This window comes from Quercus robur, chromosome 7, assembly GCF_932294415.1.
Source record: "Quercus robur chromosome 7, dhQueRobu3.1, whole genome shotgun sequence".
In the NCBI taxonomy this organism is placed as follows: domain Eukaryota; kingdom Viridiplantae; phylum Streptophyta; class Magnoliopsida; order Fagales; family Fagaceae; genus Quercus; species Quercus robur.
Window position 1 is genome coordinate 13,216,500 of NC_065540.1, and position 15,659 is coordinate 13,232,158.

Genomic DNA, 15,659 nt, shown 5'->3' on the forward strand with positions numbered 1-15,659 from the left:
TGAAACTGCATTCTTATCAAACAGACAATTACTATTAATCTATTACTATTAGCATAGTGACATTTCATCGCTTGTTACTCTCCTATTGGGGGAGACGTTCCTGTCCATTATAAACCCCATATTAAGACAGAAATGGTACATATATTACTATTAGGTGAGTTTGACTTTTTTTATCATAAAATATTTTTTCCTCCCTATATGTGACCTCTTGATTCAAGCCGGTCCCACAATTAATGGACAACAATAACGAACCTTTCAGTCCCAACCCAACCAAACCTTCAAAAGAGACAACTACCAATTCTTTTAATTTGGGGTTGGTCTTCTAACATGCATGTTAAAACAGAAATGCCATTAATGCCATAAATACACCGAGTACCTAATTTTTCCACGCTTGTCACATCTCACCATCACCATTGTTGCTGCTGTCTCTAGAACACAAAATGTAATGGGGCAAAATACAGTGGATTTGGGCACTGACCCAATAGCAGAAACTAAAATATATTTTGTATACATCAAACTAAAAAGTATACAATAACATAAACGGCTACTCAAAAAAAAAAAAAAAAAAAAAAACCATAAACGGTCATTTTGCAACAATCATCACAATCAATTTTATTGTTATAATAAAACGTTTTCTGACATTAAAAAAAAAAAAAAAAAAAAAAAAAAAAAAAAAAAAAAAAAAAAAAAAAAAAAAAAAAAAACCCAATATAGAGAATGATTGGGATTTGCTTTGTCCAAATCTTAAGCCTTTTCCTTCTTAGATGGAACCTTGCCATCTGTTCCTGCAAGCATAGCATACTTGTCCTTCCTAGTCAAATTTGTGCACTCAAAGCCCAATGTTCCACCAAGCACCCTTTGAATGTAATTTGCAACTTCAATGGCTGATTTCCCACCTTTGCAAGTGAGCTCCTTTGGAAGTTGATTCAAGAAAGTGATCTCATAGATTGGCATTGGATTCATGAACACAAAATAAGGGTCCAACAGTTTATGCCCACGTACAGTAGTCCCATAAAACACAGTTTGCTTAGTGTTAATTGCAACAGGCACAATCCTATCAGTTAGCTCAGCAAATAGTGCACTAAATCTCAATAGGAATGGCTCTCTACAAGTGGTTCCCTCGGGGCAAATAACCAAGTCTCCTTCTTGAAGCAAGCGTTGAATATTAGCCGCATCTTTCTCTCTTTCCCTTGACAATGCAACTGCCTTAATTGGCGAAATCAATTCGCTAAATTTACTTATACTATATGTGACACAACTAATTTTTCTTCCAAGGGCAACAGCTATAACAACTGGGTCTAAAACTGTACGATGGTTGCAAACAAATAGGACACCACTTTGTCCTTTCTTAGGTGGAGGTGGAGGGGTACCCTTAACAGTGAGTTTAATGCCTAGTACCTTGTAGTTGTAATAGACAATTCTTTCAGGCAAAGGGATATTAAGGTAGACTCTGAGGATGGAGAGGACAATACCAATTGGCATCCATAAGAAGCTTAAAAGGGCAACTAGAGGGGTGGGTCTCTGAACTAGCCTGCCATCATGAAAAATAATTGGGCTTAATAGCTTGTTTCTTGGTAGTGGCTCACATTTGGTTTTTGGCACCATGTAACCTTCCTGCACTTGATAAAAGATAAAAGTCAAAATTATGGGCTATTCACATACTTAATGAACAATTATAGAGTCGAACTCAATCGCATTCCTAATTTTACAATTTGTTGATTTGTGTAATTGTAAGTGGTTGATATTTTCTACCTATTAATGACTTGTGTGACTTACAACTTTTCGTTAATCCACTTACAATTACACAAGGCAGTAAGTTGTGAAATTTGGAGTGTGAATGATTATGTATCCATAATACTGTTGAAATTTGCATACTTGATTTAATGGATTTAGATAAGAACAATTCTATGAGGACACGCCTCTTTTCACAATTTTTTATTTTTATTATTTATAAATGGTAAAGTTATAATTAAACTAACATCAATTTTATGGACCCATCACTTAAGCCGCTTTTAATATGCATTAATTGTAACAGACTACATCTATAGTTATGAAAATAATTTATGATAAATTTTGCTTCTTTAGACTTTTTGTTTAGATAATTATCACGGTAATCTTCCTAAGTTCTAACTATTCAATTAAAGTACTAATTAATTTTATCTACATAAACAAACAAACAAACAAACAAGATTTGATCAGTTGATTGAATTAAAATTACTAAATAAACCCTTGGATATGGTGGGCATTTTCTTTCTCTAACGGTTCACTGGAACTCAACAATTATTGGGTAGCATCCACAACAGGAGCACACTTTATTTTATAAGTCACACATTTGTGTATTTATATAAAAAGCAGAAATTCTGTTTTGATGTTATTGGTTACACCTAATTGACAGTTTGTAAAGAAGAGAGAGAGAGAGAGGTCACAAGGATTGTGCCAAGGAAATTAATGATGAGATCCACATAGCAACACGTAAATTATTGCTTCATAATTCTTTTATGAGGAGATGCATAAAATTTAGCTTGGATTTAATAAAAAGAGTGGGTTGTACATGAAGAACTTATTGTGGGTGTCAGTTGTCTTTATAGTTTGAAATAAATGTTCTTTGTAGTTCATTAATCACAAATTAGAGGCAAGAATCATTATTATAGAAAGAGTTACATCAAATAAGAGGGAAATATTATTTTATACTAACTAATAATTCAAATGATACAAAAAAATTTCACAATTTTTTTCATGATGTGACATATTTTTTTAATTGATTTATAATAAAATTGAAGTTTGTGTTTAGTTCTAGTGATGTGTAACCGTTAGAGAATTCAAATAAAACCATTTGAAGTTTATTTACAAAAACATTTCAAGATAAGATTTTTTTTTATTTTTTTTGGTTTTAAAAATTTCAAGAACAAGACATTATTGCCATGAACGCTCTCACCAAACCTGTAATAAATTTAGATAATAATGAGTGTGTTATAATCTTAGCTAAGAAAAAGAGGAAATCATGAGTGGTTGATTATGAGAACAAACCTTGCAAAGAGACATGAAATCATGGTCAGTTTCTCGATCTCCAAGACCCAAATCGGGACAGTCGTTGGTGCCAAATTCCTTAACAATGGCTGCTTTTTTGTGTTCACCAACAAGAATTCCTGGTCTCTTAGCAAACCCAGTTGCCCTCCCAGATTTTGTTACCTCCAACTCTGTACCAATCACCTTGTCAGCCCCTAAAAAGGTCTTAACAAATGGTTCCACCATGATTCTAGGATTGGCAGTAATAATGTATCGTTTCCCAAAGGAATTGAACACTCTCCAAGTCTCTGGGTGCACATCCTCAGCATAAAACTTAGGGAGGACAGACTTTGAAACAAGGTCAATGTCCTTGATTTTCAACCCCGCAAAAGTAATGAACACAAAGGTTTGGATTGCAATAGCTTCAGAAACAAATAAGTACGTGAAATATACGAATGGAACTGATGATAAAAGCACTAGTGCCCTTACAAGGCTACCAGCTTCAAGAGCAATAAGCATGAAATATGGGAAAGCACTACGTGACACCAAAAGTGTGCCATCTAAGTCTGAAGCCACAGTTTGATTTGATCTCCCTTCGGAGCTACATTTTGATATTGGTTCAAATCGACGGTGAGCCCCCATGACCATAAGATAGTAAAAGAAAAAAGAAAAAATGAGAGAGTTTATGGTTTTTTTTTTTTTTTTTTTTTGTTGGTGGGGGTGAGTGTATGAACAAAGTCTATGTTATGAGAGGGGGTTTTAAAAGGAGTGGAGAGAGATGGGAGTTACTAATAGCATGAAAAATATTTATGTGGTTGAGAGGGAGAGAGATTGTAGTATTCAAGTTATTAGGGCTGAGAGGTTACTTTAGACAATTGCTAGAAAATTTTGTCGTAGAAATTAGGGCAGTTGTGAATGAGGGGTCGTAGTAGTTGGAGGTCAATACCAACACCAACAATTCATTCAATTAGCCTACATATTAGTTAATAGGCGCCGGCCACTCAACTCATTAAAGCTTGGCTAAGCTCATCAAGGGCTTTGTATTTGCCTCAAGAACTTCATAGTTTGAGCTATATTTTGCTTGTGTGTTTGGGTAGAAGTTTATAATTTTAGCTACATTTTCTGGTTTTATATATATATATATATATATATATTTTTTTTTTTTTGGGTTGGGGGGGGGGGGGGGGATAGGTGAGCTTTATAGCTGTTTTCATTGGCTATATAATATGTAAAATTCCTTATTTTTCTTCATCAATGCCATTTCCTTGCATCAAGGGTCCACCAATTCAGTGCCATCATACATGTAGAGCTTTTTGTCAATCAAGAATGGTGATAATTAATGGTAGAAAGAACTGTGTGCTCTATTGATTGAACAATGGGGAAAAATAAGAGCTTTGAATGTTTTAACTTTTAACCCTTGAGGGTTTAAATGCAAGGCTGCTAGTGATCATGACAACCTTTTTAGCTTTGAATTGTTTTAACCCTTGTGAGGTTTAAATGCTAAACTGCTAGTAATGACAACTTTTGAGCTCCCCTCTCTCTCTGAAACTACAGTAGTGGTTGGGCTGTTAATTTCGGTACTGTCCTAATAAATCGGCTATTGCATTTGCTAACATGGCCATCGGGTGTGGTTTGAAGAGTGTCCACAGTTTTAGGCAGTGGCGCCGAGTTGAAGGCAGGGTGGTCACAGGACCACCCTGACCTAAAATATTTTTTTTTTTAAAAAAATATTATATATAATATATTTAAAATTTTATGATTTGTATACTTTAAAGAAAAAAAGTGACCATCCTAAAAATATATATATATATATATATATTTTTTTTTTGACCATTCTGAAATAAAATCCTTTAGACGAAATTTGGTCAGCTTCTTCTTCAGCCCTTTATTGTCATCTTCTTGCTCAGTTCTAGTGCTTTGTATTCTTCAGTTCTGTCATTTTTGTTTTTGTTTTTTTTGTTTTTTGTTTTTTGTTTTTTGTTTTTTGTTTTTTTTCTCCCTTGTTGTTCGGCCCTTTACCACACGTGAATGAAGTTATTAGAATTTGAAATACCAATAGATGATAGACTACTGGATAGTACACTACTATTAGATAATAAATTGACGAAACAAGTTACTGACTTCACTTTTTTTACGGGACCTTGGGTCTCGTGTAAAAGGCATTAAAGCTCAAAATTAAAATTATAAGTTATATTAGTTATTGAATTAGAGTCCGTTTAAAAATAATTTATTTTATTAAAAATTAAAAATACAGTAATAAAATAATTTTTAAATGTGTAAATAGTATTGTGAAACCAATTTTTAAAATTTTTTTTAATAAAGTGATTGTAGGTCCCGTGAACAGTGCGTGAATAGTGCATAATACTCCTGCATAGTGTAATCTACATGCATGAACAGTGCATGTTACTATTTATAAGCCTAAATGCACTATTCATGTTCCATGAACAGTGCAAGAGGCATTGAGGGAAAAAAAAAAGCAAAAAACACAAACGCAGGAGCTAGACGCAAAACCCAAACGCACACTTATCGTGATATTCGTATCAACGTGAAATTTTTTTTGTCTATTTTAGTATAAGAATGTATCCTTTTTATTTTATACAATCATTTTTCAAAATACCTTGTATCAAATTATTTATTTTATATTACAATCATTGGAGTAAGGCAATGTATTTACAGCTTTTACACATTGAATTGTTAATAGAGTAACACTAGTTACACAAACAAAATTAAAGTATTAAGAAAGATTTTTTAATGATATGCATACAACAAAAATGATGCAACAACAAAAATTAAAGTTGAGTTGAATTTTCATCTCAATTGAGTAATTCTACAAACACAATATTGGATGAATGATTGTTTAGTTATGTATATTAATGAGATATAACTTATAGCATTGGTGATGAAACTATTATGTAACGAATTCAAAATATGAAAATTTGTAGAATGAAATTATAAAATTTTATGTATTTGCATGCATATTTTGTAATGTCAATATATTCAAGTTTTTTATTAAATTTTGTATAATTTAAATTTCTTAGTAACCACTTTAAAAAAAATTTCTGGAGCCGCCACTGGTTTTAGGGTTGTAATATAAGGTGACTTCAACATTAATGAAATAAAAATGAAAGAGAAAATGGAAGGTAGCTAAGAGAGTGCCAAGAGAGAGATAAATAACAAATATTATAAGTAAGATACATATAAAAATTAAAAAAACTAAATTATAAAAATACATAAATTAAATTATATATATATATATGTATTTATTTATATACACTACAACCTCTAATTAGTCTAACCAACTGCATATTATTAAGAGAAAATTATATTTTTTTCACTCTAAACTATACTTCATGTTACACTTTACTCCATAAATTATTGAAATACAAGTTTGACTCCCAAAATTATATATTTCTAACACTTAACCCCTTTTCGTTTGTTTTAGGGTTAAGTCTAATGAGATTTAATATTAAAAGACCAATTTACTTCTCCCTTCAAAACAGACGGTAGAGGGTGAAATTATAAAATTTTATGTATTTGCATGATATTTTGTAATGTCAATATATTCAAGTTTTTTATTAAATTTTGTATAATTTAAATTTCTTAGTGACCACCCTAAAAAAAATTTATGGAGCCGCTACTGGTTTTAGGGTCGTAATATAAGGTGACTTCAACATTAATGAAGCAAAAATGAAAGAGAAAATGGAAGGTAGCTAAGAGAGTGCCAAGAGAGAGATAACAAGTGTTCTTGAGATGGTAATAAGATATATAATAACAAATATTATAAGTAAGATATGTGGGGTCCAATAACTGACGGGCCAGGCCCATTTGCTGATGAAGGGTCTAAAGGCCTGAGCCGAAAAAAGGTCATGGCCAGAGTTCAAGAATAGTATGGCCCAATTGGCCCAGAGAAGCAGCCGAGGACAGTGCAGTCCTCGGCTGACCCAAGAATAAGGGCAGAAAGGTAAAAGGACGGGCTTGAAGGGAAATCTAAAATATCTAAGAAAAGCTTCCTTTGCCACCTTCCCCATGCATATCTCTGCGCCTAGCAGAACCTTATCCATTAACCTTATCAACAACTCTCTACGACTTAGGCCTGGGACTGATGGGACAAGTATCAGTCTTGGAAAGGTCGACCCTACACGTGGACGAAGGAAATTGAACGCATGCTAGTATAAAAGAAAAATATGTAACCTAAAGAAGGGGGGGGGCCTCCAATCCTACGGAAAAAAGGGAGGTGCTTCAAAGGAAAATTGGAACCATGCATAAATATCTTAAGAAATCCACAGCCGGGTAAACATGACTTAGCCTTTCGATCCCACTCTCTACAAATGATATTGTATGGGCCCATTTACGTGCGAACCCAACTCAACTGCGGTTCCACGCAAATCGTGTGCTTACAATTGGCGCCGTCTGTGGGAATGGCTTGCGTGTTAGCTCGAGCGGTGGCGAGGTTGAGTTTCTGTCGAACAAGAGACTATGAGGATGCCCGTATCACCGGCGACGCATTGTTGTTATTCCCAACATAGGCTCCTGCTAGGGGCTACGTTCCACGGTGTCAACGACATGGGCAAGCTTAGGGGCTTCAAACATCAGGCCGACTTCTTCCACCTTATTCGAGGAGCAAAACCTTCGGAAGAAGAATCATACAAGTTTTGGACAGAACCAAGGCCTTGCATGGTCCTCGGACCCAAGCCTCTGGGGAAACCAACTACTTAAAAAGAATCAGACAAGTTTTGGACAGAACCAAGGCCTTGCATGGTCCTCGGACCCAAGCCTCTGGGGAAACCAACTACTTAAAAAGAATCAGACAAGTTTTGGACAGAACCAAGGCCTTGCATGGTCCTCGGACCCAAGCCTCTGGGGAAACCAACTACTTGAAAAGAATCATACAAGTTTTGGACAGAATCAAGGCCTTCCATGGTCCTCGGACCCAAGCCTCTGGGGAAACCAACTACTTAAAAAGAATCAGACAAGTTTTGGACAGAACCAAGGCCTTGCATGGTCCTCGGACCCAAGCCTCTGGGGAAACCAACTACTTAAAAAGAATCAGACAAGTTTTGGACAGAACCAAGGCCTTGCATGGTCCTCGGACCCAAGCCTCTGGGGAAACCAACTACTTAAAAAGAATCAGACAAGTTTTGGACAGAACCAAGGCCTTGCATGGTCCTCGGACCCAAGCCTCTGGGGAAACCAACTACTTAAAAAGAATCATACAAGTTTTGGACAGAACCAAGGCCTTGCATGGTCCTCGGACCCAAGCCTCTGGGGAAATCAACTACTTAAAAAGAAGCATACAAGTTTTGGACAGAACCAAGGCCTTGCATGGTCCTCGGACCCAAGCCTCTGGGGAAACCAACTACTTAAAAAGAAACATACAAGTTTTGGACAGAACCAAGGCCTTGCATGGTCCTCGGACCCAAGCCTCTGGGGAAACCAACTACTTAAAAAGAATCAGACAAGTTTTGGACAGAACCAAGGCCTTGCATGGTCCTCGGACCCAAGCCTCTGGGGAAACCATCTACTTAAAAAGAAGCATACAAGTTTTGGACAGAACCAAGGCCTTGCATGGTCCTCGGACCCAAGCCTCTGGGGAAACCAACTACTTAAAAAGAAGCATACAAGTTTTGGACAGAACCAAGGCCTTGCATGGTCCTCGGATCCAAGCCTCTGGGGAAACCAACTACTTAAAAAGAAGCAGACAAGTTTTGGACAGAACCAAGGCCTTGCATGATCCTCGGACCCAAGCCTCTGGGGAAACCAACTACTTAAAAAGAGTCAGACAAGTTTTGGACAGAACCAAGGCCTTGCATGGTCCTCGGACCCAAGCCTCTGGGGAAACCAACTACTTAAAAAGAATCATACAAGTTTTGGACAGAACCAAGGCCTTGCATGGTCCTCGGACCCAAGCCTCTGGGGAAACCAACTACTCAAAAAGAAGCATACAAGTTTTGGACAGAACCAAGGCCTTGCATGGTCCTCGGACCCAAGCCTCTGGGGAAACCAACTACTTAAAAAGAAGCATACAAGTTTTGGACAGAACCAAGGCCTTGCATGGTCCTCGGACCCAAGCCTCTGGGGAAACCAAATACACAAAAGCGCCATCGGAGCTCCCTAACTCCCAGTCGACTGCTCAGATGGATTATTTATAAATCATCAGCCTTGGACGACATTCACGCGCTTATCACAGAATGTCCAACTGATATCCCGGTTAGTTTCCTAAGTTTAACTTACTATGAGTTATTATTATTCTGCCTGATAGTGTCGGTAGATTAGAATTGGTTGGATCGTGTTTCAAGAGTTCTTGCTTTAAATACTGCCAAGGAGAAACACACACATGGAGCACATCAACTCACAAAGTAGTTTTATCAAAGGAACAGCATTCAAAACAAGTAAAGAAATCGCCATTTTTTAACTAAAGCAAAGAGATAGTACAGTGTACAATGAAAAACTAGAGTCAGTTTGTGTCAAAGCTCACTACATAACCAAAGAGAAAGGAAGATGCAAGAGAATAAAGTAAAAGCCGAGGAAGTAGACCAGAGGAGAGGTTGGTTACAGCTCCAAGACGTTGTTCTTCCTCAATGCTTTCACTTGCCCACAACTCAAACAGCAAAAGAGACCCAACTTGAGCCTGACACCGCTGAAGGAAAGGTGCAGGGAGTTGGAAGCTGAGGGGCTTTCTCTAAATATTCGCCCGCCACAAGGCAGAGGCGCTGATGGCGGAGAATTTTTCTTCTGACACACCAAAGTTCTGGCATGAACAGAACCTGCTTCGGATTTTGACTAAAAGAGGGAGAGACATCCTTTCCCCTCGATTGAAATGGAGCACTCTCTTGAACTTATGCTTTCTGTGCCCATACCTCACCGTTTTTAGTCTCATAAGGGCACGGCGCTCCTGTGATGGATGGAGTTCTTTCTTCCCAACTCTCGCCTCAAACATGTTGTGCTAAGGGAGGACAGCACTGAGTATAGGAGCTGTGATTTGGGAGAAAACTAAGGAATTGGTGCGAGGATGAAGTAACTTTCTCTTTTATTTATTTATTTAAAGAAATAAGGTGGTGGCATTTAATGCACGCAGCGCCCCCAGGAACGCTACGGACAAGATGGCTTAGGCTCAATCTCCAATGCCACCTGTAACCAGGGGATTAAAGGAGTCTCTGGAAGGTGCACCTCGAACATTGGGACGCTAGAAAGCACCACGTAACCATAAACTACGTAAATACCCTTAAAGTTATGGGCCAAGTAAATTCGTGGTCCAGGCCTGTTCTGCATGGAGGCCCAGGGACAATGGCCCCCACCGAGGAATAACAGTTGCCGAGGACAACTTGCTGCTCGGCACCTCGTGAAATACCTGAGGAAGAGGAGAAAACTAAGCTCAAAGAATCTTGGACAGAACCTAGGCCTTGTTTAGTTCTTGGACCCAAACCTATGGGGAAACCAAGTACTGAAAAAATCTAAGTTTAAGGCAGAACCTAGGCGCTACGAAGTCCTCGGACTCAAGCCTTTTGGGAAATCAACTGCTCGGATGGAGAAGTTTCTCGGCTCAAATACTGGAAAAGGTTAATGCCAGTATGCTCAGGAGATGGCGAAATGGCCTGATGATCGTTAGCCCGAGGAAACTACTCATTATGAAGGTGACATATCCTCGGACAGCTACTTCTTACACCTTATCTAGCACTTAGCCCCCATCTCGGCTAATTTAAGTGCTACTCATATCAGGAGACGAACCTTTTTAGAAAAAGATGAAGGAGAAGGAAGAAGAATTGGAACACATGGAAGCACTTCAGCAAGCTCTTGTCACCGAAGAGTGCCGAGGAAGAAGAAGATGGAGGAGATGAATGAGGAAGATGGAGGACATGAGTAAGAGAAGGAGGAGAAGAAGAGGGAAGCAATGAAAAGAAAGTAAAAGGAGCAAAAGAGGGAGAAGGAAAGGCCCCGGGATGGAGCTGGTGGTGGAAAGAAGAAGAAAGAAAAGTAGAAGGTGGCACCAGTGAACAAAGAGAGGAAGAAGCAGGGACATTTAATCCCTGCCCCAATCCTGACTCCTAGCACACCGGAACCACATTAGATATGCTCATGAGAGAGCGGGTGGTGATGATGCTGTGTGATCTCGGCTCAGTCACGTCGAAGATGCAACGTGACGAGTTCCTGCTTCGGATTTTGGCTGAAAGGTAGGCGAGACAAATCTTGAGTCTCCGCCACCCTTGCCCCAATCGAGCCATCTCGAGCTTAGCCAGAACAAGGTATTTTTGGGACGAAGAAGGTTTCTTCATCACCTATGATTGTGGTGAACGTATTATGAGTCAAGGTATAATCGGAGGGAGAATGTAAATTCTGGAAGGAATCTAAGGATTTCAATTTTCTGGGGGATTAAATGATTCATATATGAAAGAAACAACTCATATCCACCCTCTTTATACAAGGGACGTAAAGGATGGCATTAAACATGTTCTGATCTTAAAGGAAATCTGCCAGCAAGAAGGTGACTGTTCCGCTCCCCCACGTTATCAGTAGCCATTGAATTCGAGAGGTCTCGTGAAGGAGAAACATTAAAGACCTACTTTGGGTAGCCAAACGGACAGAACGGATAAAGGATAAATCAAAAAGGATATCTCGTAGATAGGAGCGTTTCCTGGATATTCGGATAACTGCCAACGCCAGGGAAGGGACGAATTAAATGAGCCGTAATAAAGGCTCGGAGTCACCAAAACCCCCCTCTCCAACCAAGAGGCCGGACAGCAGGGTTTTGAGGGGCTATTGTGGGGTCCAATAACTGACGGGCCAGGCCCATTTGCTGATGAAGGGTCTAAAGGCCTGAGCCGAAAAAAGGTCATGGCCAGAGTTCAAGAATAGTATGGCCCAATTGACCCGGAGAAGCAGCCGAGGACAGTGCAGTCCTCGGCTGACCCAAGAATAAGGGCAGAAAGGTAAAAGGACGGGCTTGAAGGGAAATCTAAAATATCTAAGAAAAGCTTCCTTTGCCACCTTCCCCATGCATATCTCTGCGCCTAGCAGAACCTTATCCATTAACCTTATCAACAACTCTCTACGACTTAGGCCTGGGACTGATGGGACAAGTATCAGTCTTGGAAAGGTCGACCCTACACGTGGACGAAGGAAATTGAACGCATGCTAGTATAAAAGAAAAATATGTAACCTAAAGAAGGGGGGGGCCTCCAGTCCTACGGAAAAAAGGGAGGTGCTTCAAAGGAAAATTGGAACCATGCATAAATATCTTAAGAAATCCACAGCCAGGTAAACATGACTTAGCCTTTCGATCCCACTCTCTACAAATGATATTGTATGGGCCCATTTACGTGCGAACCCAACTCAACTGCGGTTCCACGCAAATCGTGTGCTTACAAGATAAATATAAAAATTAAAAAAAAAAACTAAATTATAAAAATACATAAATTAAATTATATATATATATATGTATTTATATATATACACTACAAACTCTAATTATTCTAATCAACTGCATATTATTAAGAGAAAATTATATTTTTTTTTCACTTTAAACTATACTTTATGTTACACTTTGCTCCATAAATTATTGAAATACAAGTTTGACCCCCAAAATTATATATTTCTAACACTTAACCCCTTTTCGTCTATTTTAGGGTTAAGTCTAAAGAAATTTAATATTAAATGACCAATTTACTTCTCCCTTCAAAACAAACAGTAGAGGGTGAATTAGTCTTTTAATACTATATTCCATTAGCCTTAATTAAGAAAGTGACCGGAAGGGGTAAAATGCTACACGAGTTTTAGTTTAGGGAGTTGATTGTGTAGTTCAAAGGGGTAAGTATATAATAGAATATAGTTTAGGGTGGAAACAAAATACAATTTCCTCTATTATTTTAAAAAATAAAAATAAAAACTGCATGTAATGTAAAATCAAATTAGTTCAATATGTTAACTAATTAAACCTTTTAAAAAAAATTATTAAGCATTTCACTTTTTATCTTGTCTCTGTTAAACTAAAGTCTTGTCCTCTCTCTCTCTCTCATATTAAATTTCAACATCCAAAAAAAGATGAAGGCAATAAATTATAAAGGATGATACTTGCTCATTGCCAGCAATGCCTTTTTAAGTAAAATCTCTAGTTGGAATTGTGAGTTGAAAATACGATTTTAAGTTGAAAATTATGTAATAATTTCTGTGGGGTCCAATAATTGACGGGCTAGGCCCATTTGCTGATGAAGGGTCCAAAGGCCTAAGCTGAAAAAGGTCATGACCAGAGCTCAAGAATAGTATGGCCCAATTGGCCTAGAGAAGCGGCCGAGGACAGTGCAGTCCTCGGCTGACCCAAGAACAAGGGCAGAAAGGTAAAGGGACGTGCTTGAAGGGAAATCTAAAATATCTAAGAAAGGCTTCCTTTGCCACCCTCCCCATGCATATCTCTGCGCCTAACAGAGCCTTATCCGTTAACTTTATCAACAACTCTCAACGACTTAGGTCTGGGACTGATGGGACAAGTATCAGTCTTGGAAAGGTTGACCCTACACGTGGACGAAGGAAATTGAACGCATGCTAGTATAAAAGAAAAATATGTAACCTAAAGATGAGGGGGTTCCGGAAGGGGAGACACCTGAACCATTTATGAGCTCCTTAACAAAACCACAGCCGGGTAAACATGACTTAGCCTTTCGATCCCACTCTCTACAAATGATATTGTATGGGCCCATTTATGTGCGAACCCAACTCAACTGCGGTTTAACGCAAATCGTGACCCTACAATTGGCGCCGTCTGTGGGAAGGCATGCGTGTTAGCTCGAGCGGTGGCGAAGTTGAGTTTCTGTCGAACAAGGGACTACGAGGATGCCTGTATCACCGGCGACACATTGTTGCTATTCCAACATAGGCTCCCACTAGGGGCTACGTTCCACGGTGTCATCGACATGGGCAAGCCTAGGGGCTTCAAACATCAGGCCAGCTTCCCCCATCTTATTCGAGGAGCTAAATCTTCGGAAGATAAGCAAATAAAAAGAAGCTTACAAGTTTTGGACAGAACCAAGGCCTTGTATGGTCCTCGGACCCAAGCCTCTGGGGAAACCAACTATTTAAAAAGAAACTTACAAGTTTTGGACAGAACTAAGGCCTTGTATGGTCCTCGGACCCAAGCCTCTGGGGAAACCAACTACTTAAAAAGAAGCTTACAAGTTTTGGACAGAACCAAGGCCTTGTATGGTCCTCGGACCCAAGCCTCTGGGGAAACCAACTACTTAAAAAGAAGCTTACAAGTTTTGGACAGAACCAAGGCCTTGTATGGTCCTCGGACCCAAGCCTCTGGGGAAACCAACTACTTAAAAGGAGATTACAAGTTTTGGACAGAACCAAGGTCTTGTATGGTCCTCGGACCCAAGCCTCTGGGGAAACCAACTACTTAAAAGGAGAATACAAGTTTTGGACAGAACCAAGGCCTTGTATGGTCCTCGAACCCAAGCCTCTGGGGAAACCAACTACTTAAAAGGAAAAGCTGTGTTACATGGACTCTCTAGTTTGCCCTCGGATCCTCAACACTAAAGGGACTAGTATGGAATGGAGTAACGTGTTTCCAAAAGCATAACCAAAGTCATGCAATGCTCGGTCGTGCCCTTGGATGAATTATTTAAAGTTTGTCGTCCTCAGACAATACTCCCGCGCTTATTACAGAACGTTCAACCGTCATCTCGGTTAGTTTCCTAAGTTTAACTTACTATGAGTTATTATTATTCTGCCTGATAGTGTCCATAGATTAGAATTAGTTGGATCGTGTTTCAAGAGTTCTTGCTCTAAATACTGCCGAGGAGAAACACACACATGGAGCACACCAACTCACAAAGTAGTTTTATCAAAGGAACAGCATTCAAAACAAGTAAAGAAATCGCAATTTTTTACTAAAGCAATGAGATAGTACAGAGTACAACGAAAAGCTAGAGTCAGTTTGTGCCAAAGATCACTACATAACCAAAAAGAAAGGAGTATACAAGAGAATAAAGTAAAGCCGAGGAAGTAGATCAGAGGAGAGGTTGGCTACAGCTCCAAGATTTTGTTCTTCCTCAATGCTTTCACTTGCCCACAACTCAAACAGCCAAAGAGACCCAACTTGAGCCTGACACCGCTGAAGGAAAGGTGCAGGGAGTTGGAAGCTGAGGGGCTTTCTCTAAATATTCGCCCGCTACAAGGCAGAGGCGCTGATGGCGGAGAATCTTTCTTCTGACACACCAAAGTTCTGGCATGAACAGAACCTGCTTCGGATTTTGACTAAAAGAGGGAGAGACATCCTTTCCCCTCGATTGAGATGGAGCACTCTCTTGAACTTATGCTTCCTGTGCCCATACCTCACCATTTTTAGTCTCATAAGGGTGCGGCGCTTCTGTGACGGAGGGAGTTCTTTCTTCCCAACTCTCGCCTCAAACATGTTATGCTAAGGGAGGACGGCACTGAGTATAGGAGCTGTGATTTGGGAGAAAACTAAGGAATTGATGCGAGGGTGAAGTGACTTTCTCTTCTATTTATTTATTTAAAGAAATAAGGTGGTGGCATTTAATGCATGCAGTGCCCCTAGGAACACTACGGACAAGATGGCTTAGGCTCAATCTCCAATGCCACCTGTAACCAGGGGATTAAAGGAGTTTCTGGAAGGTGCACCTCGAGCATTGGGACGCCAG

The 15,659-nt window shown here is 39.1% G+C and overlaps 1 protein-coding gene across 1 annotated transcript; it reads right to left on the bottom strand.

Moving 5' to 3' along the window:
* Positions 1 to 443: 443 nt before the first annotated feature.
* LOC126692334 (glycerol-3-phosphate 2-O-acyltransferase 6) lies at positions 444 to 3,740 on the bottom strand. The gene is made up of 2 exons (XM_050387911.1): positions 3,028 to 3,740; positions 444 to 1,614 (listed from the first exon to the last, which is right to left on the bottom strand). Exons 1-2 carry the CDS (start codon positions 3,652 to 3,654, stop codon positions 745 to 747), a joined length of 1,497 nt encoding a protein of 498 aa, XP_050243868.1. The 5' UTR covers positions 3,655 to 3,740; the 3' UTR covers positions 444 to 744.
* Between the last annotated feature and the right edge of the window lie 11,919 nt (positions 3,741 to 15,659).

What these genes read in the sequence shown, in the direction of transcription:
- LOC126692334 (XM_050387911.1), bottom strand. Translation starts at nt 3,654, where the DNA reads ATGGTCATGGGGGCTCACCGTCGATTTGAACCAATATCAAAATGTAGC. An exon ending in ATTTCATGTCTCTTTGCAAG is followed by an intron (nt 1,615 to 3,027) that starts GTTTGTTCTCAT and finishes TATCAAGTGCAG; the next exon opens with GAAGGTTACATGGTGCCAAA.